This window comes from Leptonychotes weddellii, chromosome 5 (assembly GCF_054177405.1).
Source record: "Leptonychotes weddellii isolate Sample4059 chromosome 5, ASM5417740v2, whole genome shotgun sequence".
Classification (NCBI taxonomy): domain Eukaryota; kingdom Metazoa; phylum Chordata; class Mammalia; order Carnivora; family Phocidae; genus Leptonychotes; species Leptonychotes weddellii.
Window position 1 is genome coordinate 14,345,844 of NC_138373.1, and position 15,822 is coordinate 14,361,665.

Consider the following 15,822-nt stretch of genomic DNA (forward strand, 5'->3'; position numbering starts at 1 on the left):
CGTCCATTTTTTTTTTTAACTTTAATAAACATATACAGATGTGCCCCAAATGTACCAAGCTATTACTCAGACCCAGTTCCTGTTCTAGCAGGGAGACAGACACAAATAGCCACAGTGTGACAACCTACATGATACCGGGCTCTGGGGGCTCAGGAGGAGAGACATTCACTGGGGGGCAAGGGGGCACGCCCGAGTCAGGCCCTGAGAGATACCAAAGATGGTGCCAGACAAAAGTGGGTGGGGATGGAAAAGGTGACAGAAGGGCCTCCGGAACGATGGAATCAGACACAAGGCAGGCAGTGAGTGAACATGTGGAGAGCTGCCTCTCTGGATAAAATGCAGGATAATTTCTGAGGAGCCATGGGAAGTGTCTAGAAAGGGACAGCAGCTTTATCATTTTCCCTCTCCCATGGCTGCGTGCTTCACTTCTCTTGTTCCTTTCACCATTATCCCCACTCTCATAATGAGCCTACTAATGTGCCCCGAGTCTATGGGCCTTTCACTGTTGACTCTTTCCTTCTAGATAGCCCAGCACTTACTTTCTATCTGTGATGTTTGGATTTGCTCCAGTGTTTATTTTTTTAAAGTATTTTATTTATTTATTTGACAGAGAGAGCAAGAGAGGGGACACAAGCAGGGGGAGAGGGAGAGGGAGAAGCAGGCTCCTGGCCGAGCAGGGAGCCCGATGCGGGGCTCGATCCCGGGACCCTGGGATCATGACCTGAGCCGAAGGCAGACGCTTAACGACTGAGCCACCCAGGCGCCCCCTGCTACGGTGTTTAAAGTTACTGACTTGAGATGTGCTTTATTGCCTAGTATAGCTTATTTGGTAATGAACTCTGAAATCCTAGTAACACAAAAATGAAGGAAAAAATACATACCCCAAAGATGATGTACCATATACAGCTGCCCAATCTGAGAGAAGAATCCTCCCACTGCTTCATTACCATCCTGTCTGAAGCGAATCGCACGAGCCCTGTAAGGAAAAAATGACAGTGTTCAGATACTGAACTAGGTATGTTGAAAAGAATCAGTAGATTTCTTCTGCCCTCAGAGCAAGTTGTATGATATGAAGACTAATTGTTTTTTAACTATCAAATGCAGTTGAAAATTATTTTAATGTAGATAACATATAAGATGTAAATGTACTTTTCTGTAGCTGTAATAGTCATTTTTGGGGAAAGTGGACAGTAATTAATGACTCTTAGAATCAGTGCTTGAGAATACATAGTCAAGAAAATTGGCTGAGGATAAGACCCATCAACTTAAAAAGAACTACTTCTCTAAGAATGTGCTGACAGGGAGTGAGGGAAACGTGGATACCAGACCACTCAAGATGCCAGAAGTTACTGTGTCTTAGGGAGACAGGGACCACCCCCAGAGAATGGGGTTTAAGACAGAGATGAAGGGAGCACACCTTCAAAGCACCTGCAGACCATAAATTCTGGAAAACACACTGAAGAACCATGAACGTGGAGCTTCCGGGCAATACAGCATCACTATCAAAATGGAAGCTGCCTCACGGTATTGTCATAGTGTTGTGGGGTGACAGATGGCAGCCACACTTGGGGTGAGCACAGCATAATGTACAGACTTGTCAAATCCCTGCTCTACACCTGAAACTAGTTTAACGTGTGTCAACTATACTTCGATAAAAAATGAAACAAAAAACCCCTGCTTCTTGTTTTCTTTTTTTTTTTTTAAAGATTTTATTTATTTATCTGAGACAGAGAGAATGAGAGAGACAGAGAGCACATGAGAGGGGGGAAGGTCAGAGGGAGAAGCAGGCTCCCTGCCAAGCAGGGAGCCCGATGCGGGACTCGATCCAGGGACTCCAGGATCATGACCTGAGCCGAAGGCAGTCACTTAACCAACTGAGCCACCCAGGCGCCCTGCTTCTTGTTTTCTTACCAGAACAAACCATCAGGATAATGAATACCCAATGGCATTCGTATGTGTGGAAGAATGTGTGATATATATACATGTCTATGTGTCTAACGTGAAATTGTGATTAAGTTGGCTAAGAATTGGCACTTGTCTTAAACTTTCCTTTTTAACATTTCCTACTGCAAAAGGTATCAGCTCCTTAAACACCTTCTTTCTTATTTGCACCAGGTACTTTATTTTTATATCTAGTGATGCATCTGAAATCCTAAAATGGTTTTAAAAAAGTGTACAGGGGCACCTAGGTGGCTCAGTCGGTTAACCATCCCACTCTTGATATGGGCTCAGGTCACAATCTCAGGGTCCTGGGATCGAGCCCCTCATCATGCTCCACACTCAGCGGGGAGTCGGCTTCTCTCCCTCTGCCCCTCCCCCAGCTCGGGTGTGTGCATCCGTGTTCTTTCTCTCTCAAATAAATAAAATCTTTTTAAAAAATGTGTATGTTTTCCAAAAGCAGTTTTCTTTCAAGAATCAAACTTGAAAATGAAGGAAGTGGCTTGAAGTGATATAAGGAGGTCACCTGGGAAAGCATGGCTGGAGTCCATCAGAGACTCCACACCACAGACCACCAGTGTATTTACAACACTGCCCAGGTTTGGGCCTCAAGTCTGTCACATCAAGGTACCAGAATTGACAGGACTTGGGAAGATGGATTCATTCTCATTAACTTAAAGGAGCTGGAGGCATATGAACAAGGATTCTAATCTACTAACATCTACAGAGAGACGTAACTCTTGAGGGACAAGAGATTCGAGTTGGCTTGACCAGTACACTCTCATCCTGGAGGCAAACTTTAGAGCAACTGAACTGGCACATCTCAAGGCAGTGGTGGGGCACAGGATCAGAGCAAGGGCAACCAGAGTGGGAGGGATAAAGCCAGACTCCTCAAGATCGATTTATGCATCTCGGCTCTCATCCCCATGAGCTCAACTCTGAGGGGGACCCAAGCTTTCAGGTTCTTCTGTGGTGAAGGAGGGATGTCTTGCTATTGCCCCATGGGTTACCCCCAAATGATATTAAAATCTTTAACCCTTATATTTAGAATTAAGTGATCAATAACTTCACAAAAATTACAAATCCGATTGGTAAATTATTGAAATTAAGCAAATCACTTTAACGTGCACTCTAACTCAGAGAGGGAAAAACTGTCTTTCATTGATAGTGATAAATATTCAGGATTATTCATTCCATTATGACGTTTTCTAACTCAGTTTCAGTAGGCAAAAAAAACATACTTGCCTTAGCCTGGTAATAATCAGAAGCATGTACTGAAGAGGAGATCACCATCTTAAATAGTTACCTATGTGCCAAAATATAAATTGAATGCTGAACTGGCTTTATAAATACTTGGTTAAGTAACTAAGAATAACCTCAGTACTTCCTTGTGAAGTCCATAGTGGGCAAGTCTTAATAGTAACGTGCAAACACAGAACTAATGAATGATCCTATTCTGTGGGCAACTAAATGATTACATTTATAAGGCCCCTCCCGAAAAAAGGTCTCTTAATAAAGTGGTGCCTGTAACAGTAGTATCCAATTAAATAGGTATGTCTTAGTTTTCAAATTAAAAAAAAAATCTAACTTGCATTATGTAGCCTTTGATGACCCAAGAAGAAAATATTTATTAGAAATAAGAATCACAGAGATGCCTGGCTGGCTCAGTCGGTAGAGTGTGTGACTCTTGATCTCCGGGTTGTGGGTTCAAGCCTCACGTTGGGTATAGAGACTACTTAAAAATAAAATCTTAAAAAAAAAAAAAAAGTCCAGAACCGTTTTTTAGAGCTAGAAGAGATCTTAGAAATTATACAGTTCAGAGCAAGATATTTCATAACTGAAAAAGGAGAACACATCTAAGTTGAAAATAAAAGTCACAGGTTCTCATTTAAAGATAAGGAAACCAAAGGGTTAATATCTGACTAATGGCCAATAACCTACTCTTGTATCCCTCTTAATTACTGAGGTTTTATATTATTATAACTTCTATTTGTTTTTTTCTCACAATAGGATTTTCAAAAACTATATAAAATTATGATGGTAAAAGTTGGTGTTTTGTGATAATGCTAATGAGTATGCTTCTTGCGTTTCACCATTAAGTTTAATGTAGCTGTTAAGATGGAAGAAATGGAAAGTTTTATCATTTATAGATCAGAGCTCGCAAAATAGACCCTCAGACTAAATCCCACCTTCTGTAGCTTGTTTTCATGGCCCAGAACCCAAGAATGATTTCTACCTTTTTAAATGCTTGGAAAAAATCTCATCAAAAGAATAATATTTCATGACACATGAAAATCATGACATTCAAATTTCAGCATCCATAAATAAAGTTTTGTTGGAACACAACCATGCTCATCCATTTACAAATCATTCTTGGCTGCTTTCACACTAAAACAGCAAAGTTAATTGTTTTAGACAAAGAATGGTCCACAAAGCCTAAAATATTTACTAACTGGTGCTCTACAGAAAAGTTTGCCAACCCATGATTTAAATAAAATATTCTCTATTCCTAATTTTTTTTTTCTTAAAGATTTTATTTATTTATTCATGAGAGACAGAGAGAGAGGCAGAGGGAGAAGCAGGCCCCAAGGAGCAGAGAGCCCGATGCGGGACTCGATCCCAGGACCCTGGGACCATGACCTGAGCCGAAGGCAGACGCCCAACGACTGAGCCACCCGGGTGCCCCTGGTCTGTTTTACTTTAACCACCGTGTAAGATTCTACTGCACGAATATACTATAATCCATTTCCCTCAGACACATAGGTTGTTCACAGGTTTGGCAATTGACCTTTTCTTCATATGTAACTACCAGTTTCCACCATCCATTCAGCGTTTACCAGCCACCCAGGATGTGCCAGGTCTTGCAGACAGAGTCGTAGAACTGGAAAGTGGGGCCTCCCTGGGGTGACAAGCGCTCTAACAGAGGCATGGAGGCAATGTGCTGGGGTGCAGAGGCCAGACACGGTTCACACACTTGACTGTGTTATATTGATCAATTTCCTCATTTTGAATTATCCTTGGATTCACGGTATAAATTCTCTTTAGTGAAGTGTGTGTCATTAGCAGCTTCACTGAGGTATGTTTTGTATACCATAAAATTCAATTAGATGCACAGAACTTTTTTTTTTTTTAAGATTTTTTTTTTTTATTATTTATTTGACAGAGATAGAGAGGGAGAGCACAAGCAGGTGGAGTGGCAGGCAGAGGGAGAGGGAGAAGCAGGCTCCCCGCTGAGGAAGGAGCCCAATGCGGGGCTCGATCCCAGGATCCTGGGATCATGACCTGAGCCGAAGGCAGCCGCTTAACCGACTGAGCCACCCAGGCGCCCCACTGAGCCACCCAGGCGCCCCCAGAACTTTTTTTTTAAGTAAATTTACAGACTTGTGCAATCATCAATCCAATTATGCTAAGATTCCTTGTGCCCACCTATAATCCTTTTCTGTTGCCATCCCCAGCCCCAGGAAACCACTCACCTTCCTGTCTCTATAATTAGACTTTTCTGGACATCTCGTACAAATGGAATCATAGACTATGTGCTCCTTTGGACTCTTCCACATAGCAAGTATTTGTGGCACATAGCAGTAGTTCACTCCTTTTTACTGCTGGATAGTATTTCATTATGTGGATATACCACAACTCGTTTATTCTTTCCTCGGCTGATGGGCATTTAGGTTGTTTCCACTATTTGGTTATTATGAAAAATGTTATGATCATTGTATATGAGTTTATATGATGGATGCATGCTTTCATTCTCTTGGCTATATACCTTGGAATAGAACTGCTGGGCCATATGGTAATTCCATGTTTAACATTTTGACTAACTGCCTGTTTTCCCAAGTGGCTGCACCATTTTACATTCTCACCAGCAATGTATGAGGGCCCCAACTTATTTGCAACCTCCCCAACATGTGTTATGTCCATTTTTTAACTGGGTTATTTGTCTTCTTATTATTGAGTTGTAGGATTTTTTAATATATGCTGGATACAAGTCCTTTATCAGATATGATTTGTAAAATTTTCTCCCAGTCTATGACTTATTTGCCTTTTAATTTTAAAATGATGCCCTTTGAATTACAAAAGTTTTTAATTTTGATAAATTGTAATTTATCATTTTCTTTTGGGGGCTGTGGTTTTGGTGTTATACCTAAGAACTCTTTGCTTAGCCCTAGGTCACAAAGATTCTCTCCTATGTTTTCTTCTAAAAGCTCTGTTATGGCTAATTTGGGTATATATGTAAGGTAGGGGTCTAAATTCATCCTTTTGCAAAGACATCTAGTTGTTTCAGCACCTTTGTTGAAAAGACTATCTGTCCCCATTGAATTGACTTGGTGCGTGGATTGAAAACTAATGGCTCATGTATGTGAGTTTATTTCTGGACTTGCACTTCTGTTCCATTGATTATGCCTGTTCTTATGCAGTACCACACTGTCTTGATTACTCTAGCTTTGTAGTCAGTTTTGAAATTGAGAAGTGTGAGTCCTTCAACTCTGTTCTTCTTTTTCAAGGTGGTTTTAGCTATTTTGGGTCCTTTGCATTTCTGAAGCCTTCTGGGGTTTTGACTGGGATTGTGGTGAATTTATAGATCAGTCTGGGGAAAAATTGGTACTTTGCTACTTAAATGAAGAAAAAAAAAGAACAAGCAACTGTGTCATTGTGGTGCTGTTTATATGATAAAAACAACACTCAGGGGCGCCTGGGTGGCTCAGTCGTTAAGCGTCTGCCTTCGGCTCAGGTCATGATCCCAGGGTCCTGGGATCGAGCCCCCATCGGGCTCCCTGCTCTGTGGGAAGCCTGCTTCTCCCTCTCCCGCTCCCCCTGCTTGTGTTCCCTCTCTCGCTGTCTCTCTCTCTGTCAAATAAATAAATAAAATCTTTAAAAAAAAACAACAAAAAAAACCCCCCCAACATTCCAAAAAAGGTAATATCCAAGAAGAATATGAAATAACCTAATGCAACATTGGGGTTTTACTTAAAAAAAAAACCCCAGAATCCTTACCTCTTAGAGATATATATATAAATATTTAGGGATGAAATGACATATTATTTTATTGTGAAATTTTTAAAAAATTCAATTTAATGATATATTATTCAGGATTTACCTTCAAATAATCTGGGTTGGGAGAGTTAGACCTAAGCAAGGTTGGCCATGTGCTGGTAACGTCTGAAGCTAAGTAGTGGGTATGGAAGGTGGAGAGATCCACAATATTATTCTCTCTAGTTTTGTATATGTTCAAAAAATTTCATAATAGAAACATCAAATAAAGCAGTCTAGTATCAAATCATGGCTTTATCCCCAGATTTTATTTCTAGAATTAACACTATGACCTAAAATAATCTATTAATAAGATTGCAAACTCACCATTTGGGAATATACTCACCAGTAATTGCCCCATTCAATCATAGTTCCTGGCTGAAAAGAGATTTGGATTTTGGTTTGTTAGTTCTTCTGTGAAGAAATATGGAAACAGTATAAAAAATATCAAATGACAAAACTAACTTAAAAATTACTTTTAATAATGGGAAGTATAACAAATAAAAAAGGTAACAAATTAATATTATTCACCATGCTCATTTCTATTCCATAGTGGGAGTAATATTCCATTCTATTTCATATAAGAAGGCAATATTTACAGTAAGTCATCCAATTATGGTCATCAAAACCATAGTTAGGCCCATCCTCCAGATGTACTGAACTTATGATTAAATTGTTGGTATCCCTTCAGACTTTACTGTGAAATTTTTAAAAAATTCAATTTAATCGAATCCCTATTTCTTCCCATATAATGGTGAATCTTAGACTATTAAGATCTACTGCTTCAATATACTCCTTTTAATAATGTTGCTATGTTGCTATCTGGGGCTTTCTTTCTAGTAGTCACTTAGTGGGGAAACATGAGAGTCTTACAAAATATTCCCTTTGACTCTTACAGTGCCGTTTAATTTATTCAGCAGTCTCACATTCATTAGTTGCTCTAGTTCAATTATAGCAAATGCCACATGTTACAGCTAGTCCTGCATGTTAGGTCTCTCCTCTTAAAAACAGCAATGCTACATGGAAAATGTCAAATAATAAACATTATATGGAAGATTATAAAAAACAAAAGAGCTTAGCAGAAGAGAAGGAATGATAAAGAAGAAGATAAAAAAAAAAAAAGGAAAGAAGAGAGGGACTGGACAGCGGAGAAAACAAACCAATCAAAATATTATGCCAAACACACATCACAAAATGTAAACTCAACTTTTGTTGCTGGCACTAAGGGGTGCTCACGCCTCCTCACAGAAGAATGAGAGGGCCGTTATCCCGTATTTCAGTACTTACTCGGAGCTGGTAAGATCTGAGTTCATATATATTAGGTCCTGACCGTGGGACAGGCTCATTCCAGAAACTGAACTCCAACAGCAGCTGATTCCTCCTAGAGAGAAGCATGTTGCTTCTTGCCTTGCGGAATTCCACAAATTCCTTTGAGGGGGAAAAAAAAAAAGTGCTCATGATATCCCCTAATATTTACATATAAACCCATTTTAGTACCATTTATGTTCCTCCTATAATAGAATACTATCATAAAAAATGGTCCCAGGTGGCCCAAGACAGCCCTGGTTTACATTTTGTTGAACCAACATAATAACTATAAGCACTCACTTTCACTCTCAAAAGTGTCCAGATTTAGATGACAAACTACATGGCCATCCTAATTATTTAAGTAACAATGTAAGCAAATTTAATTTCCTACATTTTTAAGTTCTCCTAACGGTGTCTGACAACATATTAATAGAAGTGACATAGAGACTACAAAATACCAGATGGCCCGAAAGCCACTTATATTTGGACTGGGAATCTACACAAAAGGTTTTCTTTCCTAATAATGTATGGCTGTTAAAATTCTCTTCCCTGACCAGCACCTATTACTGAAGGGAGGGGGAGGAGATGGAAGTCAGCCCCAGGGAGAGACTATGTGATTGGCAGTTCCCGAAGCAGACAGGCGTTAGGTAATCCAGGGCGGACTGTGTCGACCATGCTGACTTACTGGCCTCAAAGTACCAGCTCAGCAGTTTCAAAGTACAACTGACTTTTACAATAAGAACTGTTATGTTAATAGTATCACAACTGGTTAATTATGTTTCAATACAGCTTCAAGAATCCAAATAATAAAACTTTACTACAAAGAAGTTTATTACTGTTAAAAAAACGAGGACAGAAAAGAGTCATTTAATTCTGTACTATCATTTATGATATCATTAGTCTGAATAAGTAAACATTTTTCAAAATCATTACCTGATTTTCTCTGAGTTTACTCATGACCTCTGTGAGGGCTGGATAGCCTCCTTCATACCTCCAGAGGTGGACTGAAATATATTTTAAAAGATAACAGACATTTAGAGTTTCACGATACTCTTACCTTGAAAATAGTCTAATACACATAATGTTAATACAGAATTGTAATGTGCCATGTGTTGGCATATGAGTTACACCATAAAGTTTCAATAATGGATTCAAATGTTAAAACAAAAAAAAAAGTAGTTTTTGAAGTCAATTACTGGAGAAACTACTTTAACCACAAAACTAGACTGAGACTTGGAAAGCTTTGATTATAAAAACAAGCATTAAGGGGCGCTGGGTGGCTCAGTCGTTAAGCGTCTGCCTTCGGCTCGGGTCATGATCCCAGGGTCCTGGGATCGAGCCCCACATCGGGCTCCCTGCTCGGCCGGGAGCCTGCTTCTCCCTCTCCCACTCCCCCTGCTCGTGTTCCCTCTCTAGCTGTCTCTCTCTCTGTCAAATAAATAAATAAAAATCTTAAAAAAAAAAAAAAAAGCATTAAATTGAATATTATTTAAGTCGTTAACAGTAAAGGCTTAGGGAACAAGTGTTTATTCCAAAGACTTCTGCTTCCTACCAGCTTGATCCTGCTCGCCATACCACGTGTTCCAAGTCCCCACCAAAGTACAGGGGTAATGCTTATCTTCATGAATCTTTGGCAACACCTCTTGACTTAAAGAGAAGAAACAGCAACACTAATTAAACAACTGACAAGATTATACCAGGTCCAACACATCATCAACAATAGGAAAAAGGCCATCTACTCTGTTCTGACAACTGACCTCAGAAATATTTATGATAAAAATACGTGCAGAATTAACCTTTTAGCTGAATTCTACTGCACTCTAATATCCCACTTATCAGAGGCTTAGGTTTCTGTTACCCCAACTACCTAGAATAGTTGTAAACAACTCAAGTATAGTGATAAAAATGGATAAAGAAGAGCCAAAGGTCCCAGGATTCCAGGAACCCTACATGGGTCTACTATTTGCTATTTCAGGAAAAAAAAAAAAAAAAGAAAAAGAAAAGAAAAGAAGCACCTAGGAATGGTGAAGTTTCTAAGAGCTAAGTTCTGCTGGTTCCCAAGATAGGAAGGGGAGAAACAGAAATAGTAGGAAAAGAGCACGGAAGAAGAAATAAGAGAAGGAAGTGATGTTTGAGACAGGGGAGACAAGAGAAGCGGAAGGAACAGGCAGAGGGGGCAGGGGCAGAGAGCAAGCTGGCTGTAAGGAGGGAAGAAGACAGACCTAGAACCCAACACAGTCTGGAAGCAACCCAGTTCTAACAGTCCCCAAGGGCATCACCATGGCAGAGGAACCCAAATTAAAGATACAGCACAGACCCTAAATTAGGTTCTATTCAATTCAACTCGCTGACAGGACTTAAGAAGTATCCTACAGTCCCATGTGCACACCCCCCAAGTTCATTACCAGTGATTGTGCAGGACTAGCAGGAAGGCCATGACAGTCATGGCCGTGTATTAATTTAACAGAGGTGCCAGAGCTTGGCTCCAGGGAAACCTTCCTATGGTACAGATTCTAATATACAGAGCAAGGCAAAAGGAAGAGACAGAACTGTGCCATCCCAAAATAAAAGCTAAAACCTGCACACTTTTTGAACAGAAAACTTATGATGAAAAAGTACAATACAGATTCAACAATAAATGCCAAAGGGTATCAAGGGTCGGAAATGGAACCTGTTCGAACTATCTGCTGACACTGAGTGAAAATTAAGTTCATGATCACCACCAGAGCCTGGGGCACGAGAACTGAGTGTATATGCAGTTAACAGAGAAAAGCTCAGAATGGTCTTATGTCTAAATGAAAGCCTGTACATTTTCGTGACCTCGTACAATGACCACACCGTGTGTATTTTCTGAAATGCATACACATGGTGTGATCACTGTACAGGTCAAAAAAGATTTATGTTAGAAATAACATGGGACTGGGCGCCTGGGTGGCTCAGTCGGTTAAGCGACTGCCTTTGGCTCAGGTCATGATCCTGGAGTCCCGGGATCGAGTCCCGCATCGGGCTCCCTGCTTGGCAGGGAGTCTGCTTCTCCCTCTGACCCTCCTCCCTCTCATGCTCTCTGTCTCTCATTCTCTCTCTTGCAAATAAATAAAATCTTAAAAAAAAAAAAAAAAGAAATAACATGGGACTGATGGAAATCAGGGGTGGGGAAAGACGGATTATGTCAAGTTATTGGAAATGGATTTCCTTTTTTGTCATGACATAAACAACCCAGAATGAGAGCCAATGTAGAAGAAAATCTGTACAGATGACCCATGTGGGGTCCAGAAAGGGGCTGGGGCCTGACGGTGAGGCCTAGGTTATTCACCAATACAAAGTCATATCTTCTTTGCTGGGGACTCCAAAGCTGCTCTTGGAAGCCCTGGCTTTCCTTACATGAATGAAGACTGTAAGGAAGGTAGTACTTGTACCCAGAACTGGCTGGGTTGGGCAGAACCTCATCCTTGGGGCCCCTAAAAACCAGGCAGGAGTTAAGTCTTGATGTACTGAAAACAGAGAGCTGCTGAAAGTTTCAGAGAAAAGAAAAAAAAAGGATGAAGGAAAAAGGAGAACTTCAGGGAGATCATTTTGACAAACTTATAAGCAATGGACTGGGTGTGGGGTAGGATACAGGTACAATCTTGAGGCCAGGAAGGCAGTCAGCAAGGAGGTTACTCAGAAATGCGGCTCAACAGGCTGGGAGAGGGAGATGGAGACGGAAATGAAATAGAACCAAAATGCAAGTCAAACGAAGAATGCACAGCTCTTAGCAACCAATTGCAAAGAACTAAGGAAAAGGTTAAATAAGACCATGGTGACTGACACATGTGGGAAGCAGGAAGGGCCAGGTGATTCTACATGTTGAATTTGAAGGGGGAGGAAGACATCCAAATGGAAATATGAATAGACAGGAAATGAAAATCTGAGACAGGCGATGAAGTGATACAAACAGGACAGGAAAGATAATCCAGGGAAACATTAGCATAGACAAGAAATTTCATTTTATGAACAAAGATTTAGAAATAAGCATCTGCTTTGTTTTAGGACGTTTTTAAATAAAGAGAACTGTGCTGAGGTGATTAAGAAACTCTATGCTAATGTTGTATTTCATGAATCACCTCCCAAAATAAAACAACAAAAGATTTTTGCATCTGAAAATTATGCTGATTCTGATGACAAAATTATTTGCTTTCTCATGAAAGTAGCAGACATGAAAGGTAAAAAAATGCTTTTTAATGATGTTTGCTTACAATTGATCATTAAAATACAATTTGTTAGCTTACTTAAGAACGAATACACTTCTCTCTTTGGTCTTAAAGTTTACAAATTCTGTAAAAGCATATGGATCTCATTATCATATGAAAATCTGCCAAAGGGACTTAAATCCTGGTGAATGAAGACTTGAGAAGAAATGGTGGCTATATTCAAATACATACAGGACTTTCATGTGGCAATTTTACTTAGAGGTAAAACTGGAAACAACAGAGATCACAGGGATGTGAGTTCTAATTCATAACACTCAAAGCTATCCAGAGATGGAATGTATGAATGTACTTAAACACGCCAGTCAGGAAGGTCTGCAGAAAGGACTCAAGCACGGATGAGTAGATGGATTAGACGGACTTATAAGGTGCCTTCCAACCTTAAGAGTCTAGAACATTCTAATGTCTGAGAGCTTATGTGATGAGTTAGCCGTGTGAGTCCTTAAAATCAAAATGCCCTTGGCAATCCCACACAGAGCTCAACTTAAGAGCCTCTGAACATTCAGCTTCTAGAAGAGGGATCAAAGATCTCACTCTGCTATCAAGTGTTAGCTGAACCAACAAATATTCAAATTGTTAATTTTCCCCAAGTAAAGGATAGTTTGGTATACACACCAAATTTTGTTGTATGCTTCTAGGCATTCCGGTTTAACATTGTGAACTGAAACAAAAGAAAATTCAACGATAAACTTATGAACAAAGGGAAAAAAGTCAACTATGAAGAGAGCAAACCTATCACTCACACTGCAATTTGTATAGACTGCTTGTTTCCTTTTTGGCTAGGAGATTAGAGTGAGCATCTTTTCTTGGATCAACTTTCCGGACAAATAAGGATTTTAACCAGCTGTCTTCTCGTGGTCTATTATTGGAGGACGTCAATCTCCTATGAATAACAAATATAAAAATTTGAGTCTTGTTAGCAGTATGAAGATTTCAGCATCTTTAGATAATGTCACATAGTACATTGTTTTCATAAAATCAATCCACTCAGCAAACATGCCTTGAGCACCTATTCTAGGCACTGTTACAGAACCTGGGATACCACAAAGTGTCCACTCTCCATTAGGAGCAAAGTGTAAGAGATGTAACTTGTGGTTCTCCTAAGAGAGTTCTTATTTTTTTTTTTAAGTTATAAGTATAGTTGGCATACAATGTTATATGAGTTTCAGGCATACAACATATTGATTCAACAATTCTATACATTAAGCTATGTAAGTGCAGTTACCATCTGTCATCATTCAGCATTACTACAGTATTATTGACTACATTCCCCATGTTGTACTTTTCATCCCTGTGACTTATTTTGTAACTGAAAGTTCGTACCTCTTTTTTTTTTAAGATTTTATTCATTTATTTGAGAGAGAGAGAGACTGAGTGTGGAGAGAGGGGCAAAGGGAGAGAGAGAATCCCAAGCAGGCTCTGTGCTGAGTGCAGAGCCCAACATGGGGCTAGATCTCATGACCCTGAGATCATGACTTGAGCCAAAATCGGACGCTTAACCAACTGAGCCACTCAGGTGCCCCTGGAAGTTTGTACCTCTTAATTCCCTTCACCTATTTTGCCCATCCCCCCTCCACCCACGTCCTCTCTGGTAATTACCAGTTTGTTCTCTATAGTTAAGAGTTTGTTTCTTTGTTCATTTGTTTTGTTTTTTAGATTCCACATATAAGTGAAATTGTATGGTATTTGTCTTTCTCTGACTGACTTATTTTACTTAGCACAATACCCTTCAGTTCCACCATGTTGTCACATGATCTCATTCTTTTTTTATGGCTGAGTAACATTCCATTGTGTATATATACGTATATCTATACATTTCATATCTTCTTTATCCATTCATCTATTGATAAACATTTGGGTTGCTTCCATATCTTGGCTATGGTAAATAATGCTGCAATAAACATATGGGTGCATATATCTTCTTAAATTAGTGTTTTCATTTTCTTTGGTTAAATACCCAGTAGCGGAATTACTAGACTGTATGGTATTTTTCTTTTTCCCTATGTTTCTTATGCTGTACCCTTCATCCTTGTGATGTATTCATTCCATAACTGCAAGCCTTAAACCTCCTACTCCCCTTGGCATTTCTATTTTTAATTTTTTGAGGACCCTCCATATTGCTTTTCACAATGGCTGAATCAATTTATATTCCCACCATCAGCACATGAGGATTCCCTTTTCTCCACATCCTTGCCAACACTTGTTATGTCTTAACTTTTTGATACTAGACATTTTGACAGGTGTTAAGGTGATATCTCATTGTGGTTTTGCTTTGCATTTCCCTGATGATTAGTGAGGTTGAACATCTTTTCACAGAGAGTTCATATTTATCTTTGCCATTTCTGCTATGTGTTTTTCCCTCCTCCAAAGCAATTTCTGACATAGAAAAAATATATATGGTAACCTAGAATAGTCAGTTTCATAGAGAAAGAAAGTAGAGTGGCTGCTAGAAGATAAGGCGAGAGGAGAATGGGGAGTTATTGTTTAACTGGCACAGAGTTTGGGAAGATGAAAAAGTTCTGGGGATAGATGGTGGTAATAGTTGCAGAACAGTGTGAATTTACTTAATGTTACTACTGAACTGTACACAAATATGATTAAAATGGCAAGTTTTATGTTATAAATACTCTACCACAGTAAATAAGTGTGAAAATATACAGGGAAAATGAAATAAATTCTTTCTTTTTTGTTTTTTTTTTGTTTTTTTTTTAAGATTTTATTTATTTGACAGAGAGAGCACAAGCAGAGGGAAAGAGAGAGGGAGAGAGAGAAGCAGGCTCCCTACTGAGCAAGGAGCCCGATGTGGGACTCGATCCCAGGACCCTGGGATCATGACCTGAGCCGAAGGCAGCCACTTAACCGACTGAGCCACCCAGGCGTCCCGAAATAAATTCTTTCTTTAAAAAAAATTATATCAGGGCGCCTGGGCGGCTCAGTTGGTTAAGCGTCTGCCTTCGGTTCAAGTCATGATCTCAGGGTCCTGGGATCGAGCCCCGCATCAGGCTCCCTGCTCGGTGGACAGTCTGCTTCTCTCTCTCCCTCTGCTGCTCCCTCTGCTTGTGCTCTCTCTCTGGCTCTCTCTCTCAAATAAATAAATACATTTTAAAAAAAACCCAAATTTAAGAATACAAATTTCATTGACACATTTTTTTTTAAAGATTTTATTTATTTATTCGACAAAGAGAGAAAGAGACAGTCAGAGAGGGAACACAAGCAGGGGGAGTGGGAGAGGGAGAAGCGGGCTTCCCGCTGAGCAGGGAGCCCAACGCAGGGCTCGATCCCAGGACCCTGGGATCAT

General features: G+C 39.8%; 1 protein-coding gene across 1 annotated transcript in view; it reads right to left on the reverse strand.

Annotated features, from left to right (window-relative positions):
- The window catches only part of NIPSNAP2 (nipsnap homolog 2), a 30,695-nt gene that overhangs the window by 6,453 nt on the left and 8,420 nt on the right, over positions 1-15,822 (reverse strand). Inside the window, exons 2-8 of the mRNA XM_081819649.1 lie at positions 13,268-13,407; positions 13,140-13,185; positions 9,830-9,924; positions 9,211-9,281; positions 8,257-8,397; positions 7,316-7,347; positions 882-976 (exon numbers count right to left, since the gene is read on the reverse strand). Coding sequence (XP_081675775.1) covers positions 882-976; positions 7,316-7,347; positions 8,257-8,397; positions 9,211-9,281; positions 9,830-9,924; positions 13,140-13,185; positions 13,268-13,407 — 620 coding nt within the window. The remainder of the gene's footprint in view (positions 1-881; positions 977-7,315; positions 7,348-8,256; positions 8,398-9,210; positions 9,282-9,829; positions 9,925-13,139; positions 13,186-13,267; positions 13,408-15,822) is intronic.